The sequence below is a fragment of the Talpa europaea genome, assembly GCF_964194135.1.
Source record: "Talpa europaea genome assembly, chromosome: 2".
Lineage (NCBI taxonomy): Eukaryota > Metazoa > Chordata > Mammalia > Eulipotyphla > Talpidae > Talpa > Talpa europaea.
In genome coordinates, this window is record NC_140068.1 from 97367499 (window position 1) to 97381742 (window position 14244).

The window sequence follows — 14244 nt, forward strand, 5'->3', positions numbered from 1 at the left end:
TTTGCAGAGGTTAGATATAGGAAATCAAGGTTTTGTCAGGACCAGGTTCCTGCCAACGCCTGTTAGCATGTACCCTTGCCTCTCCAGCCTCCGGAAACAGCATGTGCTCCTTGCCTTCACATGGTCATCATCCCTGTCATCAACTCTTCTTCCTGCCTCCCTACACCTTAAAACCAATCCTACCCTTTTTGAAAATCAAGATAATAAATATTGAAGAAAACTATAAATACTAGATAATAACTTACTAATATCAAGAGTATTTTAAGTGTTTTCGTGTTTTTGGCTTCTCTTATGCAACTGTCGTCATACATTTTGCTCGTGTGGCTTCCCTTTGCCTTCCTTTATGTTTTCCCACCATTCCTTATATCCTGTTCTCCACCCCCACCCCACCACCACACACACGCACTTAATTTCAGATTCCTCAGTGCTTATTGATGTCCACTGGGTTTTAAAAATATTTACGTCATTGAATCGTCTGCTATGTAAATTTACAGTAATTGTTATCATTCGAACTTCACTACAAGTAGTTCTCTCAAATTCCTTCCATTCTGTCAAAAATGGTGGCATTTTTATCCTTTTTTACAGCTGAATAATAGTCCAGTGGGGATATACTGCCTATCTTCTTGATCCAATCAACAAACCAAGCGAGATTACAGGTTGTTTTAAGGATAGTGGTTGGAATAGTAAGGGCTCATAAGTGTGAGCTATTGTTAAGGTCTGTAGGACAAATATTCAAATCCATATTGCAGGCTAAATGCCCTACTTAACATAGCTCTGCTGACTTGTGGGCTTTATCTGGTAGTACTAGCCCTTCTGTTCTGTTCCAGCACCACCGTATTCAGGTTGTTTACTGGTTCTTCTGCTGGTGTTCATTCCCCTGCCTCCCTGATATAAACACACTGCATCCTGAGATCTGACACATCTCAGATAAGACCTCACATCAGAAGCTTTTCTTTAAGATTTTTGTTCAGGTCTATGTATTGTGTTGTCAGTACTTTTTTTTTTTAAACTAACTCAATTCATCAGGAAATCCATGACCATGTGTAAAATAGCCAACTGTGGCAGGGTGGGAGTTATAACCAAGTTGTCTTTCCCAGTTGTGTGTTTTGCAGTCAAGGAGATGAGCAGATCCCTTGAAGCCTTTACAAAGGTTCTTGGTTCAGTTTCTAGAGGACTAAACTAAGGTGCCTCCAAATGTAGTCAGAAACATATTTTGATTGCTTCAATTACATAAATATATCGTAAAACTATGTGAAAATATGGGATGTAACTGGACTGTAGATTCTACAGTTAAGATTTGTAACCAGGGTCTCCCTGGTGGTGCAAGGCTTAAGAGGCAACCTATGAAGTTTGCCACAGCCACTGCAGCAGGAGTTCGATCCCCGGCCAGGGAGCAACCCACATGGCGCAGACCTCTCCTGTCTTGCCCGCTGCTCCCCTCAGTAGCGCACTTCAGTCCATCTGCCTGTTCTGTTCCCCACTCTGTCTCCGGTGAATCCTCTCACCACCCCAACTCTGGCCTGTATCCCAGTTCTTGTATGTATAAATCTTTAAAAAGAAAAAGAGATTTGTAACCAGTCTCATCCACAAGCTAACCCAATACCTTATATTCCTTCTGAAATGAGACAGATCTCTAGATAGACATCTAATTTCACCCCAATATTTACTTTTTAGATTTAGTAATTCTAGTCCCATCCCCCCAGTGTTAACTCTAGGAACCTGAGTTTTCAAGACCTTTTCCATCACTCTTCTCAAGGATCAGAGCTCAGTAAGTTTAGTTCAGAGATCCCCCACCAGAAACCTAACCTCTCCTGCTTCAATGCTAAGAGCTTGCAAAACAACTACGAAGTGGTTCTCACCCCTAGCTGTGTATTAGCCACTCCCAAGATGTGGAAAACTGTTGCTCAGGCCTCAATTTAAAAATCCACACAATTCAGGAAAACACTGCAAGTTTTTAAACTCATCTCAAGGGTTAAAAACCAATGTGTTGCTTCCAAAGTCTTCACTACCATCTCTACCAGATTCCCCCCTATACCTGCTTGCCAAATTACAGGGAAACCCACCTGCTTTTTGCGTTTCCAAGTCCCAGCTTTTCTCTCAAAACTTAGTTTTCCTATGATCCATTTAACCGAACTCAATGCCTTATACTTGTTTATAAAGTTGCAAACCCCACAACCCAAACTCATGTTTCCTGAACTACATACAAGGCCCTCTTCTTGTGATTTTAAATTGTTCAATTCACTGAGCTGTAAGAATCAGCATTCTATTAAACCATGCAGGATTCTGTACATCTGCAATCCTAGTTGAAAGCAGTAAGACACACCCACCCACAGGCAGACACTCCATGCACAAACTACCCAGTGTTGGCCCCTTCCATCCGTCACATCAATAGCCTACTGGCTTGTTTAAAAACTTAAGGACACCTAGAAGATAGTTTTTCCCACCTTTGGAATACATTCCTCCAAATTCTCAGACAATTCTATCATGTTCCTTTTCAAGGACTACAGACACAAATCATGTTCATAACTCAAAACTTGAATAATATTTTCTTTATTTACAAGTTAGAATCAACAGACAAAGACAATCCAGGGAACCAAATGGGGTGATGACTGAAACCCCCAGGGGCCCCAAATGGAGCAGAAGGAAAAGGGGAAACAGAGTAGAAAAAAAAAGTTAACGTAAAAAAAGAGCTCCCCTTTTTCCCTCCCCATGGAGGCTGAGGGACCATAGCCCCATACCCCTCAGCCTAAACTAGCTTAAAATAAATTAGAACAAACAACCTCAAAACAGGGCCTTTACAAGTGAACAGGGCAGCTATGGCCTCAGGTAACCCTGTATCAGGGACTTTACCCAATATTCCCACCCTGCGCGCCTGCCCCGCCCGTCATTTTGAATGGGGGCTCTATGCCCAAGAGGTCACTCTCAATGGGGCTGGGAACTCAAAAATCATTTTTGTCCATTTATGTCCTTCCTTCAGGAAATGTCCCTGTACCCCTCCCCCTGCAGAGCCAGCTCTCCTACAGTGGGGGGGAGGGGAGTGAGATGACGAAGTGTCACAGCAAGGGGGGGGAAGGGTGGGGCAGGGTGGTCTAGGGGTCCGGTCCTGCGGAGCCTCCTGCCCCATCTGGCTTGGCCCCTTAGCCTGAGTCTGAATCACTGGTGTCCGAAGAGGATGATGAGGAGGAGGAGGAACTGGAATCTGAGCTGGAGCTGGAAGCGCTGAGGCGTGACACTGCTACTTGCTGTGCTGATGATGACTCTGTTTTCTCACTCGCTGCAGAACAAAGGTAAAGGATCTTCATTTGTCTCCAACAGTCATTAGGACGGATGTAGTAAATGTGCAGTGGCTTAAATATACTCACCTTTCTTGGGGGGCTTCTTGGTGGAATTAAGCTGCCCACTAACATCTTGTAACCGCTTTTCTAGTTCCCGCTTCTTCTCCAAAGCCAGTTCCTCCTTTGTCTTTCCCACGGGCTTCTTAATGGCTACAAAATGAGAACATCAGGACTAAAACCGCTGCAGGAACTCTAGTTTTATTGCACCCCAGCAGTGCCAAATTCCTTTCTTGAACATTTGCTGTCAACTGTTATACCTCACAATCCCAGGAGCTGACCAAGCAGGAATGCATCAAGCATACTCCTTACCATTTTCTAAATTATCCTTAGAACCGCATGAGAATTGCTGTAGTAACTAGTGGACTGTATCTCATACTCACTGTAGGGCTTCCGAGGTTTCTTCCGTAGGCAGGAAAGGACATAGCGCTCAAGCTCTCTAAGTGTAGATGGCTTGAGTGTTTCAAAATCAATTTCAATTTCTTCTGGGTTTGAGTCACGTAATGAGGGCTCCCTGGCCTGGATTATGTGCACAACTCGACCCAGTTTCTCCCCAGGTAATTTGTTGATGTCTAAGCTCAACTGCCGCTTCTCATCATAACTCATGGGCCTGCTTTCTTCCTCCTCCTCTGAATCGTAGCCTGTAGGCAGGGCAGGTGGGGCTGTCTTTGTGGTCTTTTTGGGTAGCCTATGAAAAAAAGAAAACTATCATTTGGGGAGACAGTCTCTCCAAACATGTTCTCACTGTCACTGTTCAACCTAGTGATAGTAACTTGGATTTCCTAACAGGAGTTGCAAGAAGCTTTTCCATTAATTCAGAGATGAGCTACACAACATTAAGGAAACAGAGTGTCATATCAGTCCTATTTTTATTTTTGCCTTTAAACAAGATATAGGTTAATACTGACACGGATGCATCTTTTTGCTTCTTAAAGCACTATTACCCATTCCACATGATAAACAAGAAAAAAATCTCATGGACTGACTAGTTTAGAAAAGCAGGACAAATCTGACCTGCCACTTCCTTCTGTAAATCAAATTTTATTTCAATAGCTACACTTATGTTTACATGTTGCCTAGGTTTCCTTTGACATTGCCCTGTCAAAGCTGACAGCTTGGAGTATTACCAGTGCTCACAACCTTTAATACCTGGCTGTTTATACGAAACTTTAGCAAAAGCATCCTCCCTGCCACTCCAACTTACTTGGCACCACTTCCTCCAGAAGATCCAAAGCCAGGTGGACCTAGTGTAGCAGCACTGCCAGCCCCACTGCCACTGGCTTTCTTGGACTTTTTGGGCTGAGATGGGCGGGGTGCCCGAGGCCCCTTGTCATCTTCATCTATCCCAGCTCGACCTCGATGTTTCTCTGCCTTCCGTTTCTTCTTTTTCTCTTTCTTTTCTCTCTTCCGCTTTGGCTTGGATATCGGGCCTTGTGACAAAGCAGCCAGTTGTTCATGTACCGCCCGCAGCTAGGAAAAGAATCAGATGTAAAACGAAGGGAAGAATAAACCAGTGGGAAGTTGTGTACAGCCAAGGCCTAAATGTCTTACCCAGCTAACTCAATTCTGACAAAATACCTGTTCCTGTAGTTCAGCTAGGCGATGAGCCCTTTCTTCCTCAGAGTCAGAGCTTTCACTCTCTTCCTCTTCCTCCTCATCCTCTTCATCTTCTTCCTCCTCTTCTTCAGAAGAGCTTTCACTGCTACTTTCTTCACTAGAGGACTCAGAAGATGACTTGGCCAATCCAGGGGGCAGGGCAGTAGAGACTGGTAAAGGCCCTGGCTCCAAAGGTTCATCTGGCATCTTGGCGTAACGGAACTCAAATACATCCTAGAAAGAGAGTTGGACTAAAAAACCATGCTGATGGACAGAGCCCTATGTGTAATCACCTGGTGGTACTGCTCCAATCTACCAACTATGAGACTGGAAGATCCTCCCACTGAAGGTGTACAGCACAGGTGACAATCTCTCCCAAGACCCATTAAACTCCAACCTTGACACTCACCTGTAGCTTTCGTGCCATAGCCACCACATCGTGGTCTGGGGGATTGTACTTATAGCAGTTGGAGAACATAAGCCGCACATCAGCAGCAAACTCCTGTGCATCCCGGTAATCACGATTCTCCATCTTCCGCTGCAGAAGGAGGCAGCATCAGAAGCTGCACAGGCAGGGAGACTCACCTTTCCCTGCCAACCCGACACTGCAAGGGTAGCCCCTCTCGAGGGCACAGTAGGGATGACCTTAAGGATTTATGCCCTGGATTCAAGTTTGAAGCCAAAGACATTTGACATTTGGGTGGGTTGAAGAAATATCTATGTCTAGAGAAGAAAATCATTTCTAGGTGATAGGGGAGGGTGGGAGATCTGACTATCCCTTCCAGCCTCTGTACTCCCTAAGCCAACACTCCCAACAAGCAGGATTTAACTGTAGACGAATAGTGTTGCTCACAAGAAAAAAAAACCAACAGATGTTTTCAAGCTCCAGGCAACATGAACTCTTATTACAGACTTGACCTTCTGCCCCCATTACTAATTTTGAAAAAGTAAAATACCAAGAATCAAAGATGGCCGTATGCCCAAGAGACTGTTTTATTGATCCCTAGGCTCCAATCACTGCCTGAGCATCCCATCTGCCCCATGCAGTGGGTACCTTGACAGTGCTGAGGTCCATGGGGTGCTTAATGATGTCATGGTAGTCATGCAGGCCAAGAGCAGAAGCGTCCACTGGTTTATAGAAAGGCCAGGCATAGGCAGCATGCTTCTTAGAAAGTAACTCCTTCAAAATGCCATTGCAATGTTTTAACTGTTCTGATAGCTTTCCTTTTTTTGAGCTCTGGTGTTGTTGCTGAGAATCAGGCAAGTCTTTGCGTGGGGGCTTGATAGGGCGGCCACTTTCTCTTCGCATAGGAGGAAGCCGTGCTGCCTTAGGTTCAAGACCCCCAGGGGGGCTGGCTGGAGAACCGGGAGCCAGGATGGCTGTAGGTGTAGGGGTGGTCGTATCTGCTTTCCGCTTTACCCCTTTTTTCTGCAGAAAAAAACCAAGAGGGCAGCCTTTTACCTCAGAGGTCCACTGTATTTCCCTCCCCACTGCCCAAAAACAGTCTGCAGAACTATACCTTGGCAAGGGGCTGGGCTGGGGGAGCTGCAGACACAGCAAGGAGCGGGGGTCCAGCGGAGTGCAAGGACTTGAGAAGAGGAGAAGAGATGACAGACGGGTGGGGAATGTTGAGGACAGTGGTAGGTATCTCAGGTGGTGGAGTATACAGGGCTGTGTGAGACACGGAAGAGACAGCAGGCACCTGATGGGCACTGGTGACACTGCCCTGGAGTGCTTAAAAAAAGAAAAAAAGTTGATTAGTTTGATCATCCCTTCTATCTTTTCGTGGCCACAAGCAAAATTCCAATTCTTCGTACCTGCTAATTTGGCCCCCTTCTTGTGGCTGTTCTTAGGGATTGTCACCACAAGTTCTTGTTCCTCTTGTGGCATTGATGCCACTTTCTGCAGAAAGATCTTTTCCAGCGTTTGTGCCATCAGGACAATATCATCTGTGGGCTACACAAAAAACAAATGAATAAATTCAAATACCAGCAAAAACAAATGTATTTTCCCTCAAAGAAATTCCTAGTCCTAGGTACTAATACCGTGTTTAGAAAACATTGCCAAACAAGGGCTGAAAATTATCTACAACCCTTGGCCACGAATTTCCATTTTCTCTCCTAACTGTCCCCTCAAAATACAAGAAAGCAAGCAAGTTGCAAAATAAGGGAAAGGAGAGCTGGAGAGAGAACAGATCCTGATCAAGTCTCTGAACATGTCTGAGAAACAGGATCAACCATCCCCAGTCTGAAACATACTCTACTTGAATAACCTTTAACTCTGGGTCTCAGAAACCATGTTACAATGCATTGGTACCCCTTAAAGCTCAGATTTTCTACAACTGGTCTATTCTGAGTATACAATTGACATTACATAGACAAAACATCAACAGAATTCTCTTTTCCCCACCAATTAAGTACAGAAAAATCCCTCACCTTGTTGTAAATATAACAGTTGGTGAACATGGTATTAAAATCCTGCATACACTCTGAGGCAGCCCAATAATAGTTGTTTTCAAGCCTCCGCTTAATAGTACCCATATCCATAGGCTGCTTGATAATTTTGTGATAATCCTGGAGAAAAAAAATGCTATGTCAGAAGCACTGAAAATATAAAAACCTGTTCTCCTAGGCAAACTACTGACCCCAACAAACACTCTCTCTCACACACACAACCCCTGGGTCAAAAAGTACTTAATCCCCTAAACTGCGGCCCCAATTAAACTGCAGGATGGGAGAAATAAGAAAGGGGGGACAAGATTCTTAACACCCTCTGGGAGACACCTACTGTCTTTCTCTAACCACCCACCTCCCAACCACTCTGGAATGTTTCCCATCCTGTGACATTACCTCTGGGGCTGGCTATCCATGGGCTGCATGAGGGAGAGGAAGAAGCTAAGAATTTTGGCCACCGAGGTCCTCTCCCAACCCGGGGTGGGAATCTGTAAAATGGAGCCAGGGCACAAAAGTTAAGGAAGGACACATGGAGGGCACAATGAGAGATGCCAAGATAGCAAGCAGATGGATCATTACAAAGGGCCAAGAATCCAGAAATCGGTGGCTATCTGCTCTATAGGGGAGAGGGAACTCTCTAGGGGCCGCAGCACCTATACTAAGGCAGCCCACCTCCATTCACACACATTCTTCTTCATTGCCACACCTCCCCCCATATTCCCAATCTGTCTACTCACCGGCAGACCTAGTTTGACAGCATCCACAGGCTGCCGGAAAGGCCACGCAAACTGATGCTTCCACAAAGCCTTCATCACCACCTTGTGCAGATATTGCAGCTGGTTGGTAACCCGTCCTGGCTTTTTGGGATTGGACACCTCCGGAGGTGGTGGGTTGGCAGGGGTCAGTTGTAAAGCTGGCACTGAAGCCATTGTGGGACTCTCAAATCCCTCATACAACAGGGAGGGCTTTCGAATCCTTTTCCCTGGGGCTGCTGCCTCTGGGCCCAGCCCCAGTAACCCTGCATTCCCCTCCCCAGGGAGCCTGTGGAGAAGGGAAACATTAGATGTGGTAATCTCTTACAAATCAGGAAATGTCTGCAAACTACAATACGTGGTAAATCCATCCTAGGGACTCAACCTTACAGACAGTGGATCTTAACCACATGCAGCCTACAATCTGGTGCTTTTATCGTGTACCCTCCCAACACAGTTTAGGGTTCCCAATTTTTCATACAACTACTTTCTGATAGTTACCACATATTTTTTTCTTATTTTTTACATAAAAGATTGTTTCAGATAAAACATATTATCTAAAAGCAGGCTTAAGGATAAAAAAACTTAAGCAAATGGGTGGAGCCTAGAAACTCTGGCCCAAGCTTCCCCCCTCACTAGGGGCTATGTGGTTGCCATGGTGGTTGAGCCTGAGGGAAGCCGGTGAAAAAGGGAAACAGGGAAAAAAAATTTTGTAAAATGCCAAGAAAACACCTAACTCAATCTGGGCAGGAGACACCAGTATCCTCTAAAAGCTTTGCATAGTTTCAAAGCACAAAATGCATAGTTTCAAAGCATATCTAATGGAAAACCACCAATTAAGCAAATTTAGAGCATTTGTCATATTTCACACAGCCTGGAATAACCCAGCTGCCAAATCCTAGAAGTTATTCACAAATCCAGGCTCCTCCCCACAAAAAACCGCAAAAAGACATACACCAGGCAAGGTCAGCACGTTCCCTCAGAGACCATTCCCAACCCAGTCAAAAAATACAGGTTCCATTAACAGTTCCCACTGTAGCATCAACTCGAGATCAAAGGCTAAATGGTCCAAGTTTACGCCCTCCCTGGTGCGCCACAGGACCAGGTGCTTCCGAAGGCCACGACTGAAGAAGACAGTACACCTAAATCTCATTGTTTACATCTGCAGAGGTGGATTATAGATCTTTAGCTCCTCCCTCCTGCCCTGAAAGAAACTTCTCAATGCTGCCCTCCCCCCCCCCAAAAAAATACATACCCCCAAACAAAAATCTATTCAGCGCTTTAACTACCAAGAACTTGATGACCTGCCCTCAACATCTGGAACGCAGAGACTCAGAGAAGGGTCCCTCTAACACTACTCTGGAAATCCTGTTGCCAGTCCCCAAGCTCTGTTCACCATGGCAACCCCACAAAGCACTAGACGGGGCCACGGACTCCTCCCCCGCCAGGTCTATGACAAACTGTCGCTAGACACCAGACCCACTACCAGCCCGACCTGCTCCCCGATCCATGTCCGCCCTGTCCCCATTACATTTCGGTGCCGACCTAGCCCCTAGCCCCAGCCCGTCTCAGTCAAGATCGGAGGACGGCGGGAAAAGTAACGTATACAAATGGACAACCTGCACTCCCTCCATACGCAGTATCTGGGCCGCCGCCACCGTTCAAAACCGTCGCACAACCCCCTCCGCGAGCCCCGGGGAACCAACAGTCGCGCAACGAAAGAGCAACGCGCCGGAGCCGGCCCCGCACACCCTTCCGAACCCGCCGCCCCGCAGGCCCGTGCCGCAGTCCTCCCCACGGCCCCCTCCCACACGCGGCTCGCGGGGTGCACGTACTTGTTGTGGGGAGTCACGTTTTGCAGCATCTTGACCGCGGGGAACCGGCGCTGCCCTCAGGCGCGGGAAGTCCTAGTGGCCTCAGTTCCCCTTACCGCCCGGCTCAGCATAACCTGAGAAGTAGGGGGGGCCGCTGCCCTTGGCCCTCCAGGCGACAACCCCCCCCGCCGCGCCGGCACGAAAACAGTCTCCTCCTCTGGTTCTCGGCGAGCTCCCGGCAGCTTGGCGCGCTCTGCAGGCGGCGGACAGCAAGAAAATGGCGGCGGCCTCAGCTGAGGCGGGTGAGCAAGGGGGGGACGAACTCTTCAAACCCCAGGACGGCCCCCGATCCCAGACACCGTCGTCAATATTGCCCGCTGTTGGTCTGCAAGGATCCCCTCTTCCTGCTGGGACCGTCCGGAGCGGACGATGTCCCGTTTCGATCTCGGATGGAGGCGGATGAACACGAAAAGTGGTTTAGGGAGCCGCCGCCTCCATCTTTGAAATCCTCTTGAGGGCGGAGTAGAGGGGGTGGACAGACTCCGAGGACTGGGCGGGGCCCGAAAAAGGGGAGCTTCGGGGGCTTCTATGGGGTCTGTACTGTCCGCCGGGTCCGGCTATAGGCCGAGACGAAAGCCATTTCCAAGCGGATGGACGTGGATTGTAATGGCGGCCCCCGACGACTCGAAGGCTCTCTATCGGTAGGCAGAATCCTCCAGCTCCTTCTAGAGGCTGCTCCACTCCAGCGCGAAATGGCGCCGCCGAGCCCCGCGCCAGCCCTTTATATATAGGCAGGGGGGCGGAGCTTCGCTGCTCATGCGCGCCACCGTGCTCGAAACTTCCCCCACCCCCTCCGCGCGCTCGCGCTCGCTCACGCGCGTGAAGAAGCAGAGTCGGAGGGGGAGGAACGCCTCTCCGCGGGAGCGTCTTCTATTGGTCAGCTGGAGCGATGACGTCACAACCTCCATTTCCAGAGCTTCGGTCACCAGGCAGAAGAGTGCCGCATAGACCCATAGGGAAGCGGCAACCCGCCACATCTCCCAGCCAATTGGCCGCGCGGTGGTTCGGCGACTTCAGGGGAAGAGGGAGGGTGGCAGGGGTGCAGCACCTTCTCCCCGCCTCCCCTTCCAACAAAGTGTTCCCAGGCATCCAAGCCCGGTACGACAAGCGACCGCCAGGCCCGGGCAGGTCGTGCCATTCGTAGATCCTCCATTGGCCAGACCCGGAGAAATGGAGGGGCCGCGGGGGCGTAGCTGTCGAGGCCGCCAGGGTGTGGCCACAGGACGCCGGGCGGCTCGTTCTCGTCAGGGAGGCCGCTGCAGCGAAGCATCTGAAACGAGGAAGAAGACGCCATCTTAGAAGCCGCGGCCTGCTACTCCGCGTAAGCGCTAAAGGGGCCCGAAAGCAATAAAGGAATCGAACACGTCTAACCATGCCCCACAAGAAAACACACAGGCGTGCCCGCGTCTTAAAATCCGTCCCAACCTTCCCCAGGTCAAACAATCGAAAGGATATGACAAAACTCAACGTCCTATCGAAACTCCCGAAGGCTTCTTATCCACAAGGCAACCAATTTACGTTCCCAAAACTTACGCCCAGCTACCTCTGCAGTTCTCGCGCATACCTTCACTTACCCTACAAATGCCTGCCTGCTCGACGCAACCTCGGCGGCCCCAAAGTGGAGCAAAATCTCCAAACGCACCCCTCTCCTCTAGAAAATGAAACCCACCTCCTCCCCACACTTCATTCCGGTATCTGGCTCAGAGCGGAAAAAACAAGTCCTGCGAGGGGCGAATCCTCCCCCTCCCGGCGAGCTCAGACCTTTCCCCACGCTCCCCGCCCTCCCCACCCCCAGGGCAGGCCCGCACCCCCCTCCTTAGGCGCCCTCTGCCCCAGGGGGGACAGCAGAGCCCCCCATCCCCCCACCGGGGTCCGGAGTCCTCCCCACGGAGCGGCTGGTCCATCGGTCAGCGCCAGGGAGGAGGGCGAGCGGAGGAGGCGGCGGCTGCGGCTCAGACTAGCCCTCCCCCCTTCTCTCCCCTCCTCCCCTCCCCCCGGGCCGTCCGCCTCCGAGGAGGGGCAGGAGCCATTTTGGGAGCTGCTGCTCCCCCTCCCCCCAACCCGCTCACCTAAGTCCTCCCCACTATCCGGTTATCTGAATAGGGTTGGGCTGGCTTTGAATAGAGCGCCGGAGCACAAGGTCAGGATCCAGGAGGCCCTCTCCGGGGCTCTCCCGCCCCACCCCTAAAGGAGAGTGAAAGAATTTCCCCCACTTGGGCTTTAGCGGCAGGTCTCCCCCTCCACTTCCCCTTATCTGACTACCAAGGAAGTAGACTCTGCCTATTAAAATCTAAGTCAACGATCCAAGACCCCCCCACCCCGGGAAGGGCTCATGAGGTCTAGGTCCCTGGGCCCCAACCACGTCACCCTCCCTCTGTTCGCAGCAGCTCTCCGGCCTAACCTCGGTCACTGCGTCTAAAATGGCCGTCAATCTCCTGTCTTCTCGACCACCCGAGTCTGGCAAACCCAGCGGGGGGAAGTGCGCATCGGGAAAACTGACTCGCCCCCTATCTTCCCCCTCCCCCCGCCCCCGCCAGGGATCCCGGCCTCGGCCCCCAAAGCACTAGCGGGCCGCCGGGGTGGCCGCCGCGGGGAGGACAATGACACAGCAACTTTGTGGAGGCCTCCTCCCCTCCCCCCCCTCGTGGCCCGGCCGCCCAAGTCGGCGCTTCCCCACCCGCGGCCTGGCCGGTCTGCACCGAGGGCCCCTCCGGGGGCACACTCCGGCCCAGAAAATAGTGGGCCTTGGAAGGCGAAAGGGCAGCCAGACAGTACCCGGGCTTATTTCCCCGCATTCCGGAAAATCACGGCTCCCGCTGCCTCCCCGTCCTCCCTCCCCCCACATGAGTCACCGGGGAGGCCACTGCTACTCAGTAATTTGGAAAAGTAACTCTTCCCCGCTTTCCGCTCCCTCCCCCGCGGGGCACAAGGGGAGAACTGTTCAGGGGTGGGGGAGGGGAGCGGCCGGAGACGCCACCCGGAGAAACCCGAAGCCTCGTGAGCTGTCACCGTTCCAGGTCCGAGAGCTCGCGCCCTCCTGGCTCAGCCCGCGCTCCTACCGCCCTCCCAGCACCCACCTCGGGCCGGGCGTCTGCTTCCGAGCGGACCCCACTGTGGGGTCCGCTCTCGGCCCGTCAGCCCTCCCGGCCCGGGGCGGACCCGCCCGCGAGACCCCGCCGGGGCCACGAGGCCCGCGCAGGGGCCCCGCAGGCCGCGTCCACGTGAACGCACACAATCGGGACGCGCGATTCGAAGCGTAGCCTCCAGCGCGCCATGTGACGGCCGCGGGCTCGCCGCCCCGACACAAAGGAGGCGCAGAGGCGCTCCTGCCACAGCCTCTGGGGAGAGGGGGAGTGGGCGCCCGGGAGCCAGCGCGCTTGGCAACCCGGCTGCCAACTCCAAGCATTCGCAGGCACGAGTAGGACCTTCAGACACCACTCCCACTCCCCGGCCCGCCAGGTCACCCCTCCCTCCGGCCGCCAAAGGGAAACCTCACCTGGCTCCCGGCTCCAGGACCCCCAGGGAACGAGTGGACTGGGGGGGGGGGGACACGGCCCCCACGCCCCTTTGCCCTCCAATTGGTATAGAGGCACGAGGTTGGCCATTCCCCTCCCCCATCCGAGGGGCCCTCTCCCCTCGCCCCCCTCCACTCTCTCATTGGCTGTAAACTGTTTGAAGGACAAATCCTCCCACCCTCAGGATTCTTTTTCCGAACCCCAAGAATCTCCCTCCCGGACTCCCCACCATTGGTTAAACACTTAAATGACTAACAAGACCCCCTCCCCCCGAGGGCCCCTTCTCACCTGGATCCTGGGACCTTCCAAAGGGGCTCCAATGTTCCCCTCGGCTTCGTGCGGGGGGAGGATGTAATCTGGGGTGTCACCCCCCCGGAAACTGGAGCTGTGTTGGGGGAGGGGGCGTAGCCCCCAGCCCCTCCCTTCCCGACCAAGCTGGGGGGTGGGGAGAGCATCGGGGCCGCGCGGCCACGTCAGCAGCACGCAGATTGGCCGGGCCGGGTCACGTGGGACCGTCCCTGTTCACCCCCACCCCCCCGCCCGAGGGGCCAGTTTTCCAAAGATTCCGGGGGTCGCGCAAAAGGCCAAAGGGCCCACGTGGCCCGGGCCTCTGTCCGGAGACCCAGAACGCAGTAAGGCCGCTGCTTCTCCATATCCCCGGCTTGCTATCCCGCTGTCGTCGACCCCGTCCCCCCCACGCGCGTCTCCGTACGGGTTCAGC

The 14244-nt window shown here is 51.9% G+C and overlaps 1 protein-coding gene across 1 annotated transcript; it reads right to left on the bottom strand.

Annotated features, from left to right (window-relative positions):
• Positions 1-3137: 3137 nt before the first annotated feature.
• BRD2 (bromodomain containing 2) lies at positions 3138-9998 on the bottom strand (the record flags this gene model as incomplete). Its single annotated transcript, XM_084228375.1, has 12 exons — positions 3138-3274; positions 3363-3485; positions 3716-4020; positions 4537-4802; positions 4911-5162; positions 5338-5466; positions 5983-6357; positions 6449-6663; positions 6747-6885; positions 7365-7502; positions 8120-8423; positions 9970-9998. The coding sequence occupies 12 exons, from the start codon at positions 9996-9998 to the stop codon at positions 3138-3140; spliced, it is 2412 nt and encodes an 803-aa protein (XP_084084501.1).
• Between the last annotated feature and the right edge of the window lie 4246 nt (positions 9999-14244).